The 13,139-nt window shown below is 39.9% G+C and overlaps 1 protein-coding gene across 6 annotated transcripts in view; it reads right to left on the bottom strand.

Moving 5' to 3' along the window:
• Positions 1 to 3,579: 3,579 nt before the first annotated feature.
• LOC126469805 (formin-binding protein 1-like) overlaps positions 3,580 to 13,139 on the bottom strand; it is a 364,658-nt gene continuing 355,098 nt past the window's right edge. For 3 of the 6 annotated variants that reach the window (XM_050097066.1, XM_050097065.1, XM_050097068.1), the window contains one exon: positions 3,580 to 4,467. In XM_050097066.1, the coding sequence (XP_049953023.1) occupies positions 4,301 to 4,467 (167 nt within the window). In that variant the 3' untranslated portion in view covers positions 3,580 to 4,300. The remainder of the gene's footprint in view (positions 4,468 to 13,139) is intronic. The other 3 variants (XM_050097064.1, XM_050097063.1, XM_050097069.1) reach the window with 1 other exon arrangement.

Here is a 13,139-nt window from a genome sequence, read left to right on the forward strand (position 1 = left end):
TTATTTTTCACTTTTGCATCCATGTTCCATAATCAGGCACATGGGGTTCTCAAAAATTAATAGATCATATATAATCCTGATGATGTTCACCTACAGTTGATTTGTTGCATTGCACCAGTTGCACATAGGGTTCATGTTCCAACATGTGACTGCTAATCAGTCTTCCTGTTTCACCAACGTAGATTTTGCCAAATTCATACTGAAATGTGTAGACAACTGCTTGGTGAAGATCATCTACAGAATCCTTCATAGGTCTCAAAAGAACTATGATCTTGTGGCCACTCTGAAATATTCGTTAAATCCCCCGTGGTGCAGCATCTTGTTTACACAGTTGCCAACACCTGTCATATAAGTTAAGCGAGTGACAGAAAGAGGTGGTTCTGTTCCTTTGTCTATTTTATCTTTATCACACCTCATAGCCTACTGTATGTTCTTGTTCTACATTCATTTGCATGGAATGTTTTCTGGAGCTTGTTCAGTTCTTGTTGGAGGTTGTCAGCATTGTAAATGTCATGAGCTCTGGCTGTCAGCATATATAGCAGAACTTTTATTTTGTTCTAAATGATTGTGTGACTCTGCATGCAGATAACTGGTGATGTGCATCAGTTTCCTGTACATTTTATGTCCTAGTTTGCCACTAAATGTTCTGTACACTTCTACAACCAGAAAAGGAACTGCTCCTTTTCCCCCCTAGTTTATACTGTATGTTTTTAAGTACACAGCTAAGGTGCTGATGAAATCTGCATAGCTCTGCTTTCCCATGTGGCCTTATGATGAATGTGTCATCCGTGTAGTAGGTCAACAACACGGGCACAATGGTGCAGAACTTAGTGTTACCTGTCTGAATGCTTCCATGAATATGTCATCCCACTGCCACTCCCTCTGCCTCTGCCTGCTCTTAGATTTGCCCTGTCAACCAAAATATACTGATGACAAGCACAATCATACCAAGCTGCAGATGTCTGGTGGTATTTCCTCCTGTAAGATGTTAATAGTTTCACCTATAGGCACATTAGTAAATAGAGATTTTATGTTGCAGCTGACCGTTAGATCTGTAGTTAGTAATTGTTGTTCCCATGTGAGCTGGAAGAAAAATGTGAAATCCTAGACATAAGACTGTGTGGTCACCCATATTGTACAAGTTGTGAGCCAGATCATATGTGGGCAACTTGATCCTATTGACAATTGCTCTTAGATGACAGCCTTCCTTATGCACCTTTGATACTCCATTTATCCTTGGTGAGCCACTCGGTTGTGTCAGCATTGATTTTAGAATCCTTGATTAGGGATTGTATCTGCCTCACTACCTTCATCTATCTCACTGTCTTCACTGGGAGATCTCTCTTCGGTTCATTCTATGAGCAATCACTCCACAACTCACTCATTTTGGCTTCATATGATGAAGTGTCCATTATTACTATGGTGTTTTCTTTGTGTGTCTTCAGTATTTTCGTTTTTTTAGTGTTTCATAACGACACAGTCCAATATTCAAAACGATTTTATTCAAATATCTATCAGTAGTTCTGAAACTAGTCAGTGGCATTTGAATACTTGACCTCAGAATAATTCTCCAAGATTTAACAATGCTGGCCAGTAAAACTAAAATACCATGAATACTGCATACAACAAGCCTCAAAAATAGACTTAAGTGTACTATATGCAAATAATTAGTATTTCAATGCAACTGTATGAAGTAGGAAAAAGACCATTCACATTCTGTATATGAGAAAAGATTATGCAGAGGATTATCATTCAGAAATAGCTTTTGAATGTTAGTTCAGTGTGAGATGGTCATGTTATAGCTTGTGTGCAAGGGAGAAACTCCTACCAGCATGTATCAAAATTAGGCAGTGGCAAGGTCATTGTACTGGTCGGGATCCCACGATTGTCATGAGAATATGGAATCGAAGGCATAAGGAGTAAGATACTCATATTCAATGCCATGCAAGATCACATTGGCCCCACGTGACTAGTGCCAGAGACAACAAACACACTGCTTGGTCCACCATACAAAATTTTACTGTCACATCACGTACTCTCAAGTCAGGAAATGGTCTTGTCTGCAATGCAACAAATATCCACAGGATCAGAGTGATGATGACTGCAGCATCACAGACAGTCTGTACAACTGTCATTGTGTCCTACATCGATAAGGCAGTGGAGAACAGTGTAGTGATGGTGGTATATCCAACAGAAGTGCCTTCATGTCATCTTTTTGGACAAGTCTTTGTTCTGTGCACAGTATCGTGATGAAGGTATCCATGTGTGGGAACTAGGAAGGGAGTAAATATTGTCAGATTGCATTTGTCATCTTCGTACATGCCCAGCACATGGTGTGATGGTATTGGGTGCCAGTTTGTACACAACTCGACCACCTCTAGTTTGCATAGCTGGTGATTTGGACAGCTGGAACACTATATTTCTGACTTGTCAATGCTGGAGGCTGCAGCCTATCTTTGAAGTCTCTATGATGTCACCTCTCAGCATAGCAACACGAAACAGTACAGTGTCTGTACTGTCCTGACTTATCTTGATTCAGAGGGTATTTGACTGTTGCTCTGTTCAATATATTTTCAGGATCTATTAACCACTGAATACATTTGGTCATAAGCTGATGAAAGAATGGCACACCACCACTTGTCAGCCACTATGCTTCATAAACTCTGGCACACTTCAAGTAGCATGGAATGAGATAACTGTGTCTCATCTGAGCTGAATTTGACTCTGCTCACATCCACGTTGGAGCCACTGTTGTTGCCAGAAATGGCAGCCCTGTGTACTAAATTTTGCACCCTGTATACCCCACCAAATCATCTATAAATTTAATCATGTATTCTTCTTACTATACTCTACACACACATTAAATACAATTTTGTTATTTCGTGCTGGAATTTAAATGGTCAGCAGTGTACTAGCTGACAGAGGCTTCTAATCTACAGTACTAGGTGGTTGAGTTGTTCTACCACACACTGTCCACCAGAAAGAAATTAAATCATTTACTTTTAATGTAATGTCTCATTTTCATTTTCATAACTGATCTCAGTGATTGTTCACACAGTTGGAATTCATATTTGAGAGAAACAAAGTGTGTGATAGAGATTGATGACTAAAGCCAATTTTAGTAAAAAAGCAAAAAACAACAAAATGTAACATATAAGGACATAAGCCTTTGGAATAAACTTTGCAATATGACTTGACAGGTTGGTAGAACACATATCTGCAAGTTTATTCAGTAACACAGGGTCAGCAGGAATTCTGAGTCAAGACAAATGCTTTCATAACAATGCTGTTTACTGTAATAAGGAACCAGAGATGAGTAAATTGCAAAACACCACAACCTGGTCAGGAATAACAGCTTTCTGGACTCAGTTCATTTCTATTGACCATATTTGAAAGTTGTTCCTACTCAAATATAATCTTCCTTCTCAAAATGCCTTGATTCAGATACTGTACATCATTTAGGATCATATCAAAGGAAGCCTTATATTTTGGAAGAACACACAGTTCACACAAAGGTTCTATGAGAAATAAAACTAAAATAACTACTTATTTGAAATTGTGTATTTATATTTTTACAATTCTGGAATAAATATTATGCCACAGCCTGCTGGTAGTTTAAACAGCATACTGCAATGTCATTAAGATGAAAATATTAACAAAAACTGTCATATATAAAAAGGACAAGCACAGTTGCCATTTATTTACACCTAAAGTATTAATTTGCATGTTGTATATGGAAAATATATTTACAATCTCTGCATTAATTATACCCACCTGAGTATCAGAGACAGTAAATGACAATATGGAAATATATGCTGTATTCAAAGCACATTATTTTGTATAAATATTTTAGAATGAAAGAAAGATTTGCTAACCAGTAATTCTTTAAAAAAAATTACATGGAGCACGAGTAACTACATTATGATGACATTTATGGTGACGGTTAACTAACTTATCATTAACAGTCAAAAGTTTCACAAACTTCTTAACAATGCACAATTACATTTTTCAAATTACAGTCAATTTCATATTGCCAAATGCAATGCAGTCAGAGAATAACAAGACAAATGTTACATAGTACGCCTTCAGCCTGCGAAACAGGAAAAGCCATTAAGTATACAAAAGATCATATATACAAATAAGTCACAGCTTCTCTGTCAGCAGTTGATACTCAGAATCGAATATGAGCAATATTTTTCTTCAATCCCTGCAGCCAGTTGCTTCAAAAACATCACAACATCCACACTCAATTGCTGTGCAAATTGTCAGTGTGTTAGGATTATTCAGACTATATCACTCCCTAACAGCTGTTATATTTATACAAGTTGCACTCAATATACGATGTGGGCACAAATCCCTCTTCACCATCTTTTTGTCGCCTCACTCTGGTCCATCCATCACCCTGATCAAGTTCAATGATGAAGAGCTCCTCCCCATCGTGCATTGGTATTGAGCCTTCACTGGTAGCTGTGGAGCAGAAACAAAACACACTTAAAACCTGTTATATACGTGATTATTATTACTAAAATAATCAATTACTATAATCATTTAGCACATTTCTCATGCATCAAAAAACAATTTAAGACAATGGGAACAACACATATGCCTTGCATAATTTTGCCTTGATCACAAGTCAGTGACTCCAAAACAGCCTTTTTTTTTTGTTAAAGGACAGATAAAAAGATCATAAACCAGTAAAAGCTAACTTGAGGGAACATCTATTTGGGTTCTGCAGAAATGCAGAAGCACATGAGGGAATACTGATTATACGACTTATGTATTAAGGTAGACAGAAGAAAGACAAACCTACATTTACAGCATCTGTAGATTTAGATAAAAAAGTTTTACTATTATGTTAACTGCAACATTTTCTTTGAAAGTCTAAAGATGCCAGGGATAAAACATAGGGAGCAGAATGTTACCTATAACTTGTACAGGAATCCAGAAAACAGTTTTAAAGAGTCAAAAGAAGTGATGTAGGCTTACAAAAAAATGGCTCTGAGCACTATGGGACTCAACTGCTGTGGTCATAAGTCCCCTAGAACTTAGAACTACTTAAACCTAACTAACCTAAGGACATCACACACATCCATGCCCGAGGCAGGATTCGAACCTGCGACCGTAGCGGTCGTGCGGCTCCAGACTGTAGCGCCTTTAACCGCTCGGCCACTCCGGCCGGCGATGTAGGCTTACAGCCTACATATAGGTTAAGCAGTAAGAATGATAATTTTTTTGGTTTCAGAGCTCTCAACGACACTTATCAGTGCCCTTACATAATATGAACTAAAGGCTTAGTGAGAATAAAATCTTTCCTTGCAAGCAATCTTTTTGGGACGATGGATCACAGATACATATCAGACACTCGACAAATCAGCCGGTAATGCCAACAGAGACAGTGATTCCTTATCAACATATTAAAATGGATAATAAAATCTTAAATAATAAGAGACTTTACCAGTCTTCATTTGTTATTTTCTTTACCTCTAGCCCCACTTTTTCCAACTGACACACAACTCTCCATATCAGTAATGAGGTAATAGCACTCACGGGAGCAGCACATTACTATTCTTGCAAGTATTCCTTTCTATTGTGCCAGCATGTTGATTTCCCAAGATTTCCAAATGATCCAATACCCAACAGACTGACACTTTCTTCCCTTGAAACTGTAGTGTGTAAAGTATGCCCTGCATGTTTTGGACAACTCTGCTCGGTAGATCTGGTAAATGGTCTCTAGGGCACTTACAGCATCAGGGCAGATGAGAAAGTTATTCTGTTGACTGGAGCTCATCTGTTTCTATACCTCTAGGATCGCATAGAGCCCTGTATCAAAAGTGTAAATTTGTCTGGAAGTCTAATCCTAAAGTCAATGTCAGGGGAAAACATTGAGCAGATGACTGTATAGCCATGCTTAGACCCATCACTGTAATTACTAAATCTAGTGCTCCTATAAGAGTTCGTAGAGGGCTTGTTTAAAAAATGGAATATAGAGTACAAAATTTCTTGTACTTTGTCAAATTTGAAAACAGCCTGCCCTCACTACTAACCAGAAAGGATTCTTTCTCCACCCCTGTGTTAAAACAGTCAGGGTTACCAAACTGAGGTCTGCAAGCTGCTCCTTTACTTTAGCCCCTAATGGTCTTGTTGCTCTTCTGTAATTTACATACATTAATTCTGCTGAAACTGGTAGAAGAAGATTAAAGGCTAGAGACTAGAGGATTGACTAGTGATTACATGCATGCTGCACCATGAGAAACTTTTACCAGATGGTTGGAGGTGGTTCCCCAGCCTCATCATTTAGGCTGTGTATGGGGCTGGTCCTGAAGGCTCCTGTTGGCAAATCTAATGGCCTATTGGCCAACGATGTAAGTTTCTCATAGCAGACAAGACCCAGAAACGTTACCAGTTCCTTAAAACTAAAAGTGGTGTCCCCCCACATGCAGTTCAGGTTGATTAAAACCATGACATATGATGAAAGTACGTACACACACACACACACACACACACACACACACACACACACACACACACACACACACACACACATCTTATCTGAGGAAAATTTGAAATCTGTGTTTCAACCCATAATTATAAGTTTCTTAATGTTGGTTGAAGTTGTTGAGAAGCTATCTTGAGACTAGAAGACAAATAAAAAATTGAACATTGTCCACAAAAAGAAAGCATTGGACAGGACTCCTGATTGTAGCCACTATGCTGATAATGGCTACTGCAGAAAGATTAACATTTAATACACTCCCTGAGGGACACCATTCTCCCAAGAATGTCAGTCTGAGAGTGAATTGCCAGATATGACACTAAAAAATTGTCCTGAAATGAAGGAGCACACCATAATGTGAGGAGAACATCACAAGCCACATTCATCCAGTTGTCAGGCAATATACAGGCTGCCCAAGTTGCTAACACATGGAACTCTAACTGCAGTATGTAGTCCCTATAAATAGTGTACCACAGCTTAGAGCTATCAGTTCCATTGTTGAAATGTGAAAGGCAGTTAGCATACCAAAGGAAGAGGTTGAAATCACTTATTCCACTGAACAATGTGATTTTTTGGTATCTGAATAACAAAGGTTAGAACACAGTGCCAAAAAACCACTTGCAAGCTCTTTGCCAAACTCCAACAGACAGGCAGCATGGCTGATGACATAGCAGGGAATGTTGGCACAAGGCAGACTGAAGTTACTCCTGAAAATGCCACCACAATTTCTGGAATTATTCAGCAAAGTCTATGGAAATACATCTGAAGAATTGCAGCAGAGACCAATTTGAAGCACTCAAGCACACAGAAAACATTGAGACAGAGCCTGTGCATTTCCATTCAAAATCCAGAGTCACTAAGCTATACCTGTATGAGCTGTGTGACAGAGGACTGATTTTGCAAACCAGACTGATAATGAAGAATTTGAAATTGACTGCACCTGACTCACAGATGAAGCACACTTACACCTGAATGGAGCTATGAATAAACAAAAGTGGCAATTTTGGGATTCTGAAAATCCCCATTTGTGTGAAGTGAAACCACTGCATTCTCGCAAAGTCACTGTCTGGGCTACAGTATGAAGCAGAGGCATTATTGGCCATTTTGTCATGTGAGAAATGATCATTAGTGTACATAATGTTTCAATTTTGGAACAATTTGTCGTCTCACGTGTAGTACTGGAGGATCGACAAGGCACCAAATGGGTCATGCAAGATGGGGCCAGACCACACCACACACCACACTGAACAGGTGTTTTGATTTCTTTACAAATAATTTGGGAATAGAGTCACTGCATTGGATTACTGGTAATTTACTGGTGCAGGGATGGATTAGCATCCATATTCACGTGATCTGATTCCTTGTGACTATTGTTTATGGGGCACATTGAAGGATACTCTCTACCACAACCATCCTACCAAGCTAGACAAGCTGGAATTTGCAACCTGTGTGGCATTTGAACCCACTTCTGTTGTGACACTACAGGACATGACGGCAAATTTCATCGTTCATTTGCACTACTTCCATACTGTGGCAGTGAACATTTTGAAAGACTGTGATGTGATTGCAAAGGCTGCTTGCATAGGATGTGTTTAATTACGCATGCTGGTACTGCATAAGCTGTGCAGCATACAGCACCTCCTGTTAGCAGCTTTTCAAACTATTTCAAAACTTCTGTACAACTTCCATATAAAATTCTTACAGGTTTCACAATAAATGTAACTTTCGTTGTACTCATCTATCAATCTTAGTTTCTGAGATATTTAATTTTGACATTGGAGACTCCTTCAATTGACATCCTATAGTAACTCCATATAGTGTCAAGGGCCTTTTTAAATACCAAGAAATATTTCTGTCAAGTGCTGACTACGCAAAAATGCTAATTTTATTGCTGCCTCAAAGAGTATTAGATAGCTGAGTACAGAGTGGTACCTATGGAAACCTCACTGAAGGCAACTGTCAAGTCTTCTAATTTCTAGAACCCATACTGAGCTACTGATGACCATTCATTCGAATATCTTTCCCATACATAATTGCTACACTATAATAACTAAACTGGTGTGCAAAAGTAACTTTCACAGAAGTGTTACTGACAAGTACATAGCTTGATGAAAGTTGGACCATAAATAAAAAGAACTGCTGCAGTACAGTACTGAAGATAATTGAAAGAAATATGTAGAGATGAGCAGAACTGACACTTTTATTCAGAGACAATAATTACACTGAAGTCACTGCTGCGGCAAACAAAAGTTGGGAGATCTATTTACGTTGCTTTGTTCTTCAGTGCAAGGCAAGTCAAGTGATTGACCCCAGAACGTCAGAGTGCACTCCTGATGGCTGTGGCTTGCTGATTGACCACTACAGTCACCAAACTCATGTAATTGCAACTAGGCTCAAATTTAACCAGTGTTTTAAGCATCATAATGAGACGTGAAGAATGGGCTGCTATCTTGCAAGGTTTTGCACCCGTAATGTTGGTATCTGTCTTTTCCCCCGACACAGAAGTTAGTGCAAAGACTTTAGTCATTTAAACCAACCCTGAGTGATGTCCTAAAATTTGTCAAAGCTCATGAAGTAACTGCATCTGCACAAGCAACATTTCATAATTCCTCTGGTGTTAATGTTGTAGCAGTATCAGTTGTCACTGTGCTCTACTGAGCAGCTGTTCATCCGGTAGTCCAGTGTCATGGGATTAAGTAGTTGGTACTGTAGTTAGTGACCCACTACCCTCAGCATCAGGAAACATGCAAAAACAGAAGCTTTTGTTCACTGCTGGCATGACCCAATGTGAATGGAAGCTCCTACAAAGGTTTCCTCCCAGTCATTGCCAGAGGGTCCCAGAAAAGAACATGCCATAAAATCATATTCATACTGAGGCCCATAGGATCAATGGCATCACTGCCCTTTCCATGAAAGTCACCTGTTTTGCATGCCACAAACCAAGTCGTCTTGCAAGTGTCTACCTGAGCCAGCATGCACCAACAATACTGGCTATCACCATGCTACATGCTATCTTCCTGCTGCTCATAGCAGCAGTAGATGGGATGCCAAGGCTCACGTTGCTATTGGACATTAATAGAGCAACGGCAGATTTTCAGTTGAATAAAGGCACAGCCATTTCTCTGATTAATGAGAATATATACCAGAAAATTGGCTCTCCACAGCTGAGGTCCATTCAGTGTCAGTTGTCGACTTACAGTAGCCAGCTGAGTCCATTGCGGGCCAAGATCATAGTGGGGCCAGATCGTAGTCCAAGCCAAATAGAAAAATATCAGTAACTTACCATGCTAGCAGTCAACTCTTGGACAACAACTAGCATTTTTGGCTTAGACACTTTTGCACTTTTTGGTTTCCAAATTCAGGACCAGGTGAGTCTTTTTTAAACTGTATTGCCATTCACAGAACTTGATATGTTACGCATGTACTTAAAGCCAATGTTTGGATCTGCATTAGGTTGTGCAACAAGGTTCCAGACCAACATATCATTAAACCAATCAGAAGTGCCCAAGTTTTATAGACCTCGTCCAGTGCCTTTCACTACGTATAAGCAAGTTAAAGCAGAATTAGATAGGCTGCATAGACTGTGTGTTGTATTCCCAGTATCGTCTAGCCATTGGGCTACACTCACAATCATAGTTAAGAAAGTAAATGGATAACATAGAACTTGTAATTTTAAGTCTACCATTAATGCTCAAGCCAATGTCAATATGTATACAACTTGTAGGCTGGAGGAATTGTTGGCAAAATTGGCTGTGGGCCATTATCTTTCTAAGATGCCTGTAGATGGTCAGATGAAGCAGTTTTTAGAAATTAACTAGTAAACTACAGATTCTTTACTGAATTGAACTGGCATGTATAAAACAGTTTCAAATGTCTAATCACTATACAAATCACTTAATGTGTTAAACATTTGACAGAAAGTATTTACGTAAGAAAATTTCAGAAAAGGTTGGAAATTGTGCTTTAAGTTTTTGGAAGTTGCTAAGTGTCTTCATTATGAAAATGTTGGTTGTAAAAACATAATACATTACAATGTCTCGTCCAATACCAAAGTTTTATTGAGTGAACAGCGAAAATGTAGTAAAGGATAAACATTTTTCCTTTCATAATTTTGTGGGGGAGTGTTAGCAAGAAAAGTTCCTAAAAGGTTTGAAATTGTGTAAAGTTTGTTGGAAATCACCAAGTGCTCTCATTTTGAAATATAGGATGAACAAAAAGGAATGTGTGTGTCATCAGTTACAATGGCTGGAAAAAAATACTTAGTTTTAAACTGTAATTCTTTTCTTCTTGTGCTAAATTTTTAACATAGGATTATACCTCTTAATGAGTTGGTTATGACAGTATTTTAAAATTTAGTCAATGATTATGTTAAATGCTGAAAGTCAGATTTTTGCTGCCCCTGGAAGCCGTTAGACAGCCAACCTGCAACTAGTATGGGGTTTCAAGACTATCACTTAGTAATTTAGATATGGCATTTAGCATGTACTGTTGTTATAACAGTTGCCATTTGGGGTCGCAAGCACTCCTGTGATATTTCACAGATACCCTGAGAAACTCATCCAAGGTATCCCCAAATGAGTTAATTACAACTTGCTAAATACGGGGGTCACATGCGAGCAGCACCTACGCAACCTACAGATGATGTTCATGTGGCTCCAAGTTCATGGTCTGCATTGTAACCTCGACAGATGTAGTTTCTCTGAGACAAGTGTAAAGCACTTGGGAAATGAACATAAAGAAGGGCTCACACCTACACACAATCATATGGACACAATCACTAACTTACTGGCTCATAAGAACACCAAAGAATGACAGTCATTCCTGGGCAAAGTCAATTATTACATGAAATTTATTCTCAATGTGGCCTAGATGAATCACTTATGGGGAAAAATGTGTTAAATTTGGTGGCCAGAGCAGTGCAAGAAAGCTTTTGTGCAACTTGAAAAGTGCACTAGGTCAGGCCCTTGTTTACCAACATTCCATCCCAGCAAATGCTTAACACCTGCCACTGAAGTATCAGACTATGGCATTCAAAATCTCACAAATATGCCAATATCACGGAACAGCCCATTGTGCTTGCATCTAAAACATTACATGTGGTGCAGAGAAATTATCCAACAAATTGAGAAAGATGTATTGGCTACCATATACAGCATCGGGAAGTTTCATGCATATCTCAATGGTATTAAGTTTCACCTGATCACTGAGCAGAAACTTCTTAGTTCACTATTTGGCCCTCATCTGAAACCTCCCAACAAGATCACACAGCAGCTGCAACAGTGGGCGCTGTTCCTAACCTACAAGATCCATTATTGGTCACAATGCAGCACCAAGAGACAGATGTACTTTCCCACTTGTCCTGTGGTCCAGATGAAGAGTCTGACAGGCACAAAGTGCAGTGTTCTGCTTTAAGGCAGAAATCAGTGACACACCCTCTCTGAATTCCCAATTGCAGCAAGTGAAGTAGCAGCAGAAAGAGACCATGATATTCTACTCTGTAGAGTGTTGTCTGCTGTACAGGGGAGTTGGCCCAAGCACTTGCCTAATGACACCAGTCTAGAATGGTGCACCTATTTTCATTAACACACAGGCTTAAAATCACTGATGGTGTCATATCATTGGCTACAGATGATTCTGGACACCGGGTGGTAGTTCCTCCAAAGCTCTGCCCCCAAATACTGAAGCTCCTCCACACCACATATTGAGGATTGCACAGAACGAGGGCACAGCACAGCACTGTGTACTGGCTTGGTGTTGATGCCACAATAGAATACACCATCCAGAACTGCCACACTTGCAACCACACTCAAATCAGCCCCATCACAGTGATTCAATCCTTGACTGTGCTCTGACAACTCCTGGCTGAGAGTGTATGTCGATTTTGCCGGACCGTTTCAATGAGCAATGTGGTTGGTTTATGTAGACACCCTCTCTAACTTTCCATACATGGCAAAGAAGGCTACCATCACCACCACAGCTAGCATTTGCAATAGAGTGAGCACATATTATACTGGTTTCCATGAACAGCTCTCAGTTCATGGCATGTGCTTTGCATTGAGTGCCTGACCACTGACCCTTTGTATCTCACGTCCAATTGTGAAGCCAAACAGATGGTCAGGAGCTTCAAAATGCAGTTGCGCAAGATGATGATGACAGCTGACTCAGGGAGGCACTCACCAGCTTCCTCACCACCCGCCACTCAACCCCTGAAAATGGACATAGCCCAGCCGATATTTTACATGGGCGTAGACACCATACCTTCTTCGAACCTGCTTTGCCCAACTCAGTGGGACCACCGCCTCCACATATAGCCATATTACGGCTCAGGTTCCTACATCTAGATTCATATTTTAGGCCAAAATGTCAGGTGGATGCAGAATTGTTGTTAGCAATGGGGTGTGGCAAATTTTGAGGTTGTGGCCAGCAACAAGACATCAGTTAGGCACCACAATCAGCTCTGGCCACAAGGAGCCACACCGACCCATCCTCCTCTCTCCGTCCCCTCCCCCCCCCCCCCCTCCCCCCTTTCCCGTCAATTACCAACGAAGGCCTGGGTATAATAAGCAGGTTTCGACAGATGTAAGCTGCAGTTGTTATGATGACGACGACGACGACGACGACGATTGTGGGTTTAAAGGGACTAAAC

The sequence above is a fragment of the Schistocerca serialis genome, chromosome 3 (genome assembly GCF_023864345.2).
Source record: "Schistocerca serialis cubense isolate TAMUIC-IGC-003099 chromosome 3, iqSchSeri2.2, whole genome shotgun sequence".
Classification (NCBI taxonomy): Eukaryota; Metazoa; Arthropoda; class Insecta; order Orthoptera; family Acrididae; genus Schistocerca; species Schistocerca serialis.